General features: G+C 37.3%; 1 protein-coding gene across 1 annotated transcript in view; it reads right to left on the bottom strand.

The window, feature by feature from the left end:
• Positions 1-10,452: 10,452 nt before the first annotated feature.
• col6a1 (collagen, type VI, alpha 1) overlaps positions 10,453-12,420 on the bottom strand; it is a 37,086-nt gene continuing 35,118 nt past the window's right edge. The window contains exons 33-35 of the mRNA XM_084394622.1: positions 12,176-12,347; positions 12,061-12,090; positions 10,453-11,971 (exon numbers count right to left, since the gene is read on the bottom strand). Coding sequence (XP_084250748.1) covers positions 11,361-11,971; positions 12,061-12,090; positions 12,176-12,347 — 813 coding nt within the window. The 3' untranslated portion in view covers positions 10,453-11,360. The remainder of the gene's footprint in view (positions 11,972-12,060; positions 12,091-12,175; positions 12,348-12,420) is intronic.

The following is a 12,420-nucleotide window of genomic DNA, read 5'->3' on the forward strand; positions in this document are numbered from 1 at the left end:
CTTTTAAAGAAATTGCTTTTTAAGGACTACAACAAACAACTGGTAGGGACTACACCACGGTTAGTGAAATCACCAACCCTAAAATTTACATAAACCCCGCCCCCGGGAACGCGATTTATAGATTATCAAGACAGAATATGCTAATCAATGACTAGAAGATAGCTACACAAAAGCTACATAAATTCATCAACTAACCATTCAGAAATGTTGTCTACATGTTGTCACTTCTTCTGGAGTCTCTCCATCTTTGTCTGACTCCAGTTTGAACATAAAAGGCTAAAAGTTGTTGAAATTTTCAGTGCATGTCTGTGTGAGGTAAAATGACACAAGTTGTTGAAGCTCCGCCCTCGCAGCTCATTTGCATTTAAAGGGACACACACAAAAACGGTGCGTTTTTGCCACTGATCTACACTCACCTAAAGGATTATTCGGAACACCTGTTCAATTTCTCATTAATGCAATTATCTAATCAACCAATCACATTGCAGTTGCTTCAATGCATTTAGGGGTGTGGTCCTGGTCAAGACAATCTCCTGAACTCCAAACTGAATGTCAGAATGGGAAAGAAAGGTGATTTAAGCAATTTTGAGCGTGGCATGGTTGTTGGTGCCAGACGGGCCGGTCTGAGTATTTCACAATCTGCTCAGTTACTGGGATTTTCACGCACAACCATTTCTAGGGTTTACAAAGAATGGTGTGAAAAGGGAAAAACATCCAGTATGCAGCAGTCCTGTGGGCGAAAATGCCTTGTTGATGCTAGAGGTCAGAGGAGAATGGGCCAACTGATTCAAGCTGATAGAAGAGCAACTTTGACTTAAATAACCACTTGTTACAACCGAGGTATGCAGCAAAGCATTTGTGAAGCCACAACACCCACAACCTTGAGGCGGATGGGCTACAACAGCAAAAGACCCCACCGGGCACCACTCATCTCCACTACAAATAGGAAAAAGAGGCTACAATTTGCACGAGCTCACCAAAATTGGACAGTTGAAGACTGGAAAAATGTTGCCTGGTCTGATGAGTCTCGATTTCTGTTGAGACATTCAGATGGTAGAGTCAGAATTTGGCGTAAACAGAATGAGAACATGGATCCATCATGCCTTGTTACCACTGTGCAGGCTGGTGGTGGTGGTGTAATGGTGTGGGGGATGTTTTCTTGGCACACTTTAGGCCCCTTAGTGCCAATTGGGCATCGTTTAAATGCCACGGCCTACCTGAGCATTGTTTCTGACCATGTCCATCCCTTTATGACCACCATGTACCCATCCTCTGATGGCTACTTCCAGCAGGATAATACACCATGTCACAAAGCTCGAATCATTTCAAATTGGTTTCTTGAACATGACAATGAGTTCACTGTACTAAAATGGCCCCCACAGTCACCAGATCTCAACCCAATAGAGCATCTTTGGGATGTGGTGGAACGGGAGCTTCGTGCCCTGGATGTGCATCCCACAAATCTCCATCAACTGCAAGTTGCTATCCTATCAATATGGGCCAACATTTCTAAAGAATGCTTTCAGCACCTTGTTGAATCAATGCCACGTAGAATTAAGGCAGTTCTGAAGGCGAAAGGGGGTCAAACACAGTATTAGTATGGTGGTCATAATAATCCTTTAGGTGAGTGTATATAGAATGTGGTTTTTGCTAACCCTCAACAAGTGACAATTTTAACATGCTATATAATTTTTTTTAGCTAAAACTTAACATACACACTCTGGGGACATCAAATACTTATTTCACATCTTGTGAAAAGGGCATTATAGCACCCCTTTAAATTCCTCATAAAATGTAAAAGTGTTTATATTATGATTGTTGCTATGGTGGAAAAAGCATAACATTTTCTTACATAATTTGTGTAATTTTTCCTAATTTTGTTTGTGTCAAATGCAAATGTACAAAGATGCCTCCTTTTGTTTTGTTTTGTGTGGAATAAAACAGGGCAATTAAAACAAAAGGAACTGTTTTATAAGGCATTTAAGCTAAATAAACATGAAACTGATGCCAGGAGTCCGAGGAGGATTCTAAATTAGTATATCTGCTATTTGTTAAGTCAGAGTATCAAACAGTAACAAACACACACACACTTAAAACACATATATTTCCATGGCCACACTCATAAACTCACAGATGTGCATGCACTCTCTCTCTCTCTCACCCACCCACTTACAATTTCACACACACACACACACACACACACACACACACACACACACACACACACACACACACACACACACACACACACACACACACACACACACACACACACAAAAGAATAACAACAACTTCCAGCTGGATTTCATCCTTTTTTGCTACCCTTTCACTTACACTTTGTGTGTGGCATGTTTGTATGCATGCTTAAATGCACTGTATATCAAGCGCAAACACAGTCAAATCTGTTTCAGTCGCATGTGACCTTGAGCTCTTCATACTTCAGTCCAGACCACTAGCAGATGAAAGCAATTAGGACTTTACCTCCTTTTTCTTAATTTAATGTCTGTCTGGGTGGTATTAGAATCTCTATCACCCTGTTTTTCAGCACTGCCTTGTATCCAAACATGTGAATGTTTCTCAATTCTGCTTGTGCAGTTTGCAACAATTTTAGCTGTTGCATGCTTATACTATGCTCTAAAAGCATGAACTTTGCTAATAATCTGAAAGTACCTTTCAGTAACCCAGCTAACAGGAAATTCTCTCCGAATTTTGGCTGACGTTTTGGCAAGGTTCTCTCATTATGAACAGTAACTATAGAACGTTTGTTCAAAGTTATCTGATCTTTAATAATGTTTTTGAAATGTTAGCACAAAACATTATTTAAACATTGTTTATTAAATGTTTTTTATTTTTATGAAACGATGATTATGATCTGGTTGGATGTTCGTCTAACATTTTTTTTAACGTTACTAGTTTCAGAATGTTTAAGGAAAATTCTAAAGTTACGTTCTCATAATGTTTGAAAAATGATAAAAGGCAATGTTCGTATAACCAAGCCAAAAAATATATATAATCACTTTTCAAGGAACATTCAGAAAAAAACTTTATCATAACGTTTATGTAACGGATTTATGTTACGTATCTTCCTGATAGTTAGACACATTTATTTCCAAATTCTCATTAATGTAAACGATAGTTTAGTTTTTAGTACACATGATGTTAGGATTTGTTGTATTGAATTTATGTTCATTTTAACTTAATATTTTCATTGCTATATCGTAGTAAAAAAAGTGGATAAAAATGAAAAAATCACAAGGCAAAAATTCTTAATGAAAATGTAAAAATATGTTTTTCTAGTGGGAAAATAGTGGGAAATATTAGCATGCATGCATAATGTTCACGTCTAAAATCCATCTCAAATAGTATATAATTTAAGACTTTTGGCATCCTGTTTTACATGTAATATGATTTATGCAGGGTCTTCAATCTGACACTTTAAATCATGTGCATTAGATTAGCCAGAGATTTCAAAGGTGCAGAAATGAAGCAATATTGATGAACACAGCTTTGGGAGACAGCCTGGACTCTGGACCATTATCTGATTAGCTGAAATGTTTCTCTGGAAAACTTCTGATGTCAAGCACCTGTGTGCAGTGACATGCACTGTGGAGTTAGCAGAGAGGAAACATCATTTCAGCTGAAATTCTGCAGAATAACCAGTGCTTGTGAAACAGCGACGTTTTGTGTTTTTTCCATGTTTCTTGGCGACGCTTGCATATTTCCTTAAAAAGGAGAGAAAGGAACAGAGGGAAAAAAAGGGATGGAAGGGGTCTAAATGAGGGGGGACTGAGTCTGTTTTGTCTCAGAGGCACTGGATGACTAACACTGCAAGAATTATTCCATACTTCCCTCCAGTTACAAGCTCACAAACGAAAAACTACAAGACCCTGCTGAAAAACTCTGCTAGAATAACCTATACATGATCACATTTACTGTTTTGTAAACCATGCTATTTATAGAAACCCATTTCTGACACATAAAAAAGTCAACATTATGAGATACTAAGTCATCATTATGAGATAAAAAGTAAATTATGACAAGTCTACTTATGACATAAAAAGTCAACATTATGAGATACTAAGCCATAATTATGAGATAAAAAGTCAAAAATTGTCAAAAGATATAGTATAACAATTATGAGATAGTCAAACATTTTGATATACTAAGTCATAATTATGAGAAAAAAATATGACTTGTCCTTATGATAAAAAAGTCACATTCTTTACAAAAAGTTAAAAATGATGACAAAAGTCATTTGAATAAAAATTTAATAAAAAAAACTGATCAACAAAATCAATCAATTCAACTCAAAATTGACAAAAACAAAAAAACTATAAATATAAAAAAAATATTTCGAGAATCGAAATTCTGTCAAAAAGTTTGAAATTATGAGATAAAAAGTCAATTATGACTATTATAATTGACAAAAAGTCAATTATGACAGAAAACTCAAAACTGAGATATAGATATTATTATTATTATTATATAGGCCCTATCTTATTATAAAAAGTCAATATCATGACAATACTAAGTCATAATTATGACATAAAAAGTCATTAAAAAAATTTAAATTATGAGATAAAAAGTCAATTATGACTGTTATAATTGACAAAAAGTAAATTATGGCATAAAACTCAAAACTGAGATATAGATATAGATATTATTATTATTATATAGGCCCTATCTTATTATAAAAAGTCAATATCATGACAATACTAGTCATAATTATGAGATAAAAATGCAATATGAATTATTAAAATGATTGTTTATAAAGTCAAAATTACACAAGTCATAATTGTGACAAAGACTCTAAATTATGAGATAAAAAGTCATAATTGCGACCAAAGTAATTGTGATTAAACGGAAAACTGGCCTCCTATCTGTTATTCTGAAGAACTTACAAGAACTCTCTCTTCTGAAATGTGAAGTTCCTGCTGAAAATAAAAGGATAAATAAGAAAAATGGCATGTTCGTGCAACTGATTAATGATGAGCCTTCAGAATATGTGTGCGTGTCGTCGGTCCTCTCATCACAGAATCATGGAGCCCTATGTTTGAATCCAGAGTACCTCTGAAATCTTGGAATTAGCCGCAGAACCAATTTCCCTATTCAAACGAAACCACAGGTTTAGAAAAACAGAAGCACAGCAAAAAAGAATATTGTGCACCCGTACTAACTACTCAGATCTGTTTTTAATAAAAGCAAGGCGAAGCAGGCGAATCATAGTTTACTATGACATTTAGCTTAAGATAACATTTAGTCTGCTGTTCAAAACCAGATATGTGATATTGCAATTGGCATACAGCACAATTCAAAATAATTCCAGGTTTATAGTCAGCATAAACTGTTACGTAACGCTCTCTCCTTCTCACTAACCAATGACTCGCGCTGGACAGAGCTTCAGAACAGTGGATCTCTTTGAGAACATCGACTTGCCCTCAATTGGGAAAGATTGCCTCAATAGGAACATAATGTAAAACATATTCACAGAACATTCCTTATTTAAGCAGGCAGTGTGTGTTGACGGTTCCACTGAGTCATCTACTTGTGTATTGTAAACACAGTGTGGTTTGTTAGTCAGTTGGGTTGCGCTCACATTAAGGCCAGGTTAAACAGAGACGGGTCGAATTTGTAATCCGTCGTTTGATGAGGTGTTTTAACTGATATTTTGGCTGATGCAGGTGCAAATCTTTTAGGAAGACATATTCATTACTCATTTTATGATGTTTGACCGAGGCTGAACGATTGTCAGTCACAACCTCCAATTATGAAGTCTCTGGAGAATGCAAACGCTCACGTTTCTCAGTAGGTGGTCGTTGGCCTCGACACTGACCAATGAACTTCTTCTCACACTAAGATTGTCCTGTGCAGATCTGATATTTCATATATAAAAGCTGCTGACTGTATCTATGGTTATTGTTCGCCAATAGGGTGGTGGAAAATTCTGAATTTAAGACTTGGTTCTCCTTCAGTTTACAAGTGTGAATTTTAATTGAATTGGCTACAGCCTACAGGAAGTAGAATTTACTGAAAAGTTAATTAGTGCCCGCCCAAGTTACTCCATGATTAGCATTTTAATTCAATCCAACAATTAAAGTATACTTTCAAGTCAGCTTGTGAGCTTAATTCCATCATTAATCAGTAAGGCAGGCTGATTTTCCAGTGAAAAGTTCAGTTTGTTAAATGATGAACTATTCAGAATAGATCACAATTAAATTATTCCATTATGTTAGTGATGATCCATGCCTATAATAATATGAAGTGTTTTGAATAAAGTGGTGCGATGAACGTTTGCCCCCCCTCTCTCCTCCTCCCCCTAATTTAAGCCTATGATTCAGCTTCTCCTACAAGCTGTAACAAGATTGCGTGTGTCATTTGACTAAGTGTTTAACAGTGGTTTTGGTATCCCGGTTCTGCGGTTCACAACTATTGGCTGGAGTTTGTTTAAACTAAACTAAACTCCCACTATGGAGCTCTCACAGCTCTCATTGCTCAAGCAAATTACAGTGCATTGTGGGATTACCCTGCTACTCCATTCAAGCCAATTCTTTCCTTCCCCTCTCCCACCATTTTTCTCTTATCCTCCCATTTCTCTATTCATGCCCACTTCTTTGAACCAAACATAAACAAAACATAAGTTTCCATTTCCTCTTATATATTTACTTAATCCAGTCTTTTTACACATATTTCCTCTTTTGTTTTCATTATGTCATCTTTACCTCACCTCATAGCTTTTTTTCTGCAGGCGACTTGCATCTTCGCTGAGATATTTCTGTGACCACATGCCTCCAGATGTTGGCCTTCAGTTGTTCAAAGCCAGCTGGGAGTCATTAGCTGGGCACATTGTACCAAACCTCTTTGCCTTCTCTCTTTAAACCCCTCCCACACCTCCACACACTAAGTTCCCATGGCCACAGTGCTCGTCTGTGGGATTTCAAACAAGTAGGATCTGGTGAATGTCGAATAGGTTTGGCATGTATGAGGTGCTTCAGGCTTGATTTGGCAGAATATTGTACTAGTAACATTACTGTATTAAACTCTAAGCTCCCAAAGCCACCCATGTTGCACCAATTATAATATGAAGCGGACTGTAACACCAAATCTGGCAACATGAAGAATGAAACATGTTGAAATCAGTCCAACATTTCAAGGCTGAATGTCTAACAATAAAAAGCAGATCTGGTTCAGTCAAATATTCAGAAAGAATTGTAAAAGGAGATTGAATTTGCCTGATGGGAGGGGGGAGGGGGATTTGAATAGGGTTTGGATGTTTTAGCAGCTGCAGAGTTTTTCCGAGTAAGACTCCAATTGGGAAGGCTTGTTCTTAGCAGTCACTGTTAAAAAAAAAAATAATAAAAAACTGGATAAAAAAATTAAATAAAAAAAGAAAGGAAAAAAAAAAGAATGAAACCAAACATTACTGTTCAAATGTTAGAGGTTGATATTACTTTTTAAAATGTTTTTTAAAAGTCTGCATTTATTTGATCAAAAATATAGTAAAAGCAGTAACATTAAGAAATCTTGTTGAGGCTCTCTTCACATCCTGATAGCAATCAATAATAGAAGTGATCTAAACATTAAAACATGTAGGCCTACATATATCTTCTGTGGAAGTCTCAGGACCAAAAAATGTTAATCACACATTCATACTATATAGAACATACTTTTTTAGCGTTCGTGAAGTCATTACTTATTCAAAATAAGTACCAAGAGAGAATGCGATTTCGGATGCAGACAGACAGGTGCACCACAAACAGCCGCCGCCTTTTACAGTTCCTCCTGAACCAAAACAACGAGCTTATGCTGCGTTCACGCCATACCGTAATTTAGAGACGGCAATCCGTGGCGTTCTACCCTGAGCTGTTATGCGTTTCTATGTCAACACTATCAACACCGAAATGAATCTGCAGCAGTCAGGTGGTACAAGTAAAACCTCTGTAAGTTGTTTACATTTATTATTATTGTAATGTTATGTGCTTTGAGACATGAGGTAATTTAACGCTGTCTATGACGCTTTGCTGAATCTGAAAATGTGTTTTGTAGTGGAGATGCTCTGAAGGGAGGGTGGGATCTAATCCTTTAAAGCTTGCTATTGCTAGACGCTCCAAAATTACCTACCCTATACCTTTTAAATAACTGTTTGCTATTTTACTATATTTTTAAAATGTAATGCTCAAGAAACATTTATTATTAAAGGAACACTCCACCATTTTTTGAAATAGGGCTTATTCACCGTCTTTCCTACATTTAGATAGGTGGGCAAACGCATTTTTGTCTCAGTGCCTGCATTGTTTTAGTTTGGCAGCGCCGCCGCTAGCTTAGCTTAGCATAATGAATGGAATCCTTTGTTGCCAGCTAGCATGTCATGAGTAAAAGTGATAATAAAAAAAATAAAAAACGAATTACTTCTTGTGGCCTGTGTATTCACAACGAGTACAAATAGCAATGCAGATTAAGACTAGGCGATTTCCTAGGCAGATATTGACTTGGGACTATATTGGGGGGGAAGCACAGGTGAAGCACTGCTACTTGATCAATTTAATGCATTGTTGCTAAATAAAAGTATTAATTTAAAGTCTTTCTCTTCCAGGAAAACAGAAATCGGACACAGATTCCTTCTTGTAAATTCAAAGTTGTGGTCATTTCTCACTAAGAGACATACTAACATGTTTGCAAAAAAAAAAAAAATCTATAAAAGTTTAATGGCTGCTGTGGTTTCATGCTCCCTAGAGTTGGGAAAGGAAATGGACACCATGGGAAAACCTCAACAGATGAAGGTGAGATTACACCGCTGCTACTGAAGCCCTGACCGGGGATGACCTCGTAGGTTTAACACACTTGCTGTGAAGGTGGCGACATTAATGTAGAGCACAGGGGTCTTCACATGGTGCTATGAGAAGCGGAGAGGTAAAGTTTTTAAATATGGTAATTAGTAATGGGTAAACTTGAAGGTCGTGGAAAGATACAATCCAAATCCGTAATATATTCTGGAGGGGGGAGGGTAAAATCAGACCCTCTCATACACATGCATGAAATGTTTGTTATCTTAAAGCATTGGTTCATTACCATCTAACAGATGCTAATGATGTACTAAAGGTAGGATGGATAGATGAATGGACAGGGTGCCAGTCTTTAAACAACTCTTGCACATGCAAATGTTAAATGTTTTGTTTACCTGAAAGGAATCTAGTGAAACTATTATTTTAATGTATCACAGTTGTTCTTCAATGTCTTTTCTAGGGGAAATGAGGATTAATGAGAAACTGTACAATGGCTAAAACGAATCCACGTGTGATCTGTTTACAGCAATGCGAATCACACTTCATGCTTTGCCACCTCGGGATACTAAATAAACTGATCCAGGAGTTGGCATTCACGACATTCACGGCATTCACCGACTTGATTCACCTGGCTCTTATAAGACAAGAGAAATTCATGGGACGGAGAATAGAGAACATTAAATACTAGCTTTACATAAACAAATAAAAGTTTAGGGTCAGTGATATTTTTTTTTTAGGAATGTTTGCATTCAATTGATCAAAAGTGACTGATGATTTCTGAAGGATCATGTGACACTAAAGACTGGAGTAATGGCGTATAACTAGGTACTAACCCTGAACTGATCTTAAACCATGTAATTACCTTAAGTTACCAGTACTTTCTTGGGTAACTACTGTACACTGTAGGTACAGATACTGTAAAATAAAGTGTAACCATAATAATATATCAAAATATTACTGTTTTTACTGTATTTTGATCAAATAAATTCAGCCTTGGTCAACAGAAATGTGTATCCTGAATCATTAGGCTGGTAAGTGCATTTTTGCCCTGTTTCATGTCTATTCTCTAGCCAAGAATTTTATGGGCAGGTTTAAATGGCCTTGTCAGATGATATCAGTTCTTAGCTGCTTTTGGGTGAGGAAAGCATTATGTCACATAGAAAAACCACAGCCAGATCTCTAATGACATATTGCATGTTGTCAGGGGGTTGTGGTTGTTAACTGGATGTTTTCCATGTGGAGACTTGGCGTTATACATTGTCATGTTGCCGTTGTACAAATTTATAGGCAATCCCATTCACTGTGAACAAGCAGCAAGTGTTCATCCTCTCCAGGATTTATTTCTTATTGGACAAACAGAATATCTCAAATCGTTTTTCAACACTAATATTCTAAGGGACACAAAATACAGAGTGCAAAAATGATTTATTATTGCACTAAGTCAGATTTTCACATGTACAGTAGCCATAAATTTATGAAGATTTTTGTGGCATATGCAAGGAGATAAATTAGATAAATTACTAAGAAAAGCAATTCAAGACATTCTCCAATAACAAGTAAATTGACACTGATCGTCCACAGCATCTTGCATCCAGCATCACAGCATTCAAGGATTGTTTGTGCATGCATCTTATTTTCAAGATGGACAAATGACAGAGGCGTTAGTGGTGGGGTGTAGCATCCTTTATTTCAAATCCCTTTACAATAGCCCAGAGACTGGACTCAAATACACTTCTGACATGAGAAACCTATTTGTGAACTCTTTGTCTAAAGGCACAAAGAGCTATTTTTAAGAAACCTGCATTTGAATAACTAAGGAGCAAGTGTAGTGTTTCCATTAGTAGCACCAAATTGATATTCAAGTTTTGATTTTAACGTTAACAATTAAGTGTACCACAGACAAATGAAAATAAAGAATTGACTTGTTGCAAGCAGGGTCCAAAATAAACACAATTCCTTTTGAATTTTTTAGACAGATAGATAGATAGATAGATAGATAGATAGATAGATAGATAGATAGATAGATAGATAGATAGATAGATAGATAGATAGATAGATAGATAGATAGATAGATAGATAGATAGATAGATAGATAGGGCATGTGTTTATTTTGGACCCTGGTTGCTTGACATAAATGTCTCACTGCATTTTAATGATAAATTCCTTATATTTATAACGAGTCTAAGTCTGCATCATCATAGAGATTTCAGCTCCTGACCACTGAAAGAATACATTTTTCTGGCCCGCAACATCATTAAATGCAAATTTCTGGCAGTTATGGACAGCAAACTTTAATACAGTCATACAGTCAAAGCCCTAGATCTCACTCAAAGAACTGATGTAACTGTGAAATGACTTGATTAATCCCTATACTTTAGTGACTTAGTGACATAAAAAAAAAAGAGGCATTTTTTTTAAGAATTCTGAATTATTTACTGTCTTTTACGAAATGAAACTGAGACTATAAACAAAGCTTTTAAGTTCAGATATATCATTCACATGAAAAATAGACAAAAAACTAAAACAATCAAAGCTTGTGGTATACTTCCGCAGACCCCCTTTATTCCTGGACCCCTCCCACTACCCAATCAACCCTCTCGACTCCAGGGAAATCTTGCGGGAGACAGTTTGGTAAAAGACCCCAGTGACCAATGAGCGGTAGTCAGGTACTTTGAAAAGGTGGCGGTAGGCGTACGTGTTGTCATACTCCCGGCCACGGCTCACCAGGGTGCGCAGATGTGCCTCGTTCACCTGATTTCCCACGGCCAGTACGTACAGCTCAATGCCCGCTTTGCTCACCAGGTCCACGGCTTTCTCAATCTGGACGGTGTTGACACCTTGGGAACGACCATCCGAAAACACCAGCAACTTCTTCTTCCTTGGCCTGCCAGCCCTGAAGCGCTCGATGGCGAAGCTGAGAGCGTTTGTTACCTGCGTGCCTTGACTCTGGAACTTGGCTCCTGCGATTTTAGCCACCACCTGGGTGACGTTTGAGGAAAATTCAGCCTCCAAGTTGGCATTGTTGCTGTACTGGCCAACGCCAACCCGGACCTGGAAGCCTCCTTTTTCTGCTGACAGAAAACGCTTAGCCAGCATCTCTGAGAAATCCTTGGTCATCTCGAAGTTCTTGGAGCCCACGCTGGCCGAGCTGTCCATCATGATGAGGACATCGGTGTTGTCAACAAATGAAACTGGAGAAGAGGAAAAGGGTGTTACCATTATTATCTAATGGTCTAAAAGCTAACAAATCTGGTTTTTGTGTTCTCAAATAAATACTTACTTGGACAGGTATAAGTTGGACACTTCTTGTCTGTGAAAAAAGCACAGCGTAGTAAATCAGATCTAGAACTCTTAAAGCAACCCTAATTTTGCAGCAGAGACTGTATTTGACCTACCTTCACAGATTTTCTCAGTCAGGTTTTGCAGGAAACTGTCATCCAGAAGAAGACCAAAGTTGTTCAAGACAAAGGAGAAACCTTTTCTGGGATCATCTTTACACACAACCTCATCAAGCTGTTCTCGATTGGGATTCCTTTCAACATAATCCGCGACTCCAACGCCACCAACCTGCCAGAAACCAGAAGTGAGTCGAGGTTCCCATCTACTAGTAAATCATTTCTGGTTGTGAATTTCATTTAAC

Source organism: Rutilus rutilus (genome assembly GCF_951802725.1).
Source record: "Rutilus rutilus genome assembly, chromosome: 22".
In the NCBI taxonomy this organism is placed as follows: Eukaryota; Metazoa; Chordata; class Actinopteri; order Cypriniformes; family Leuciscidae; genus Rutilus; species Rutilus rutilus.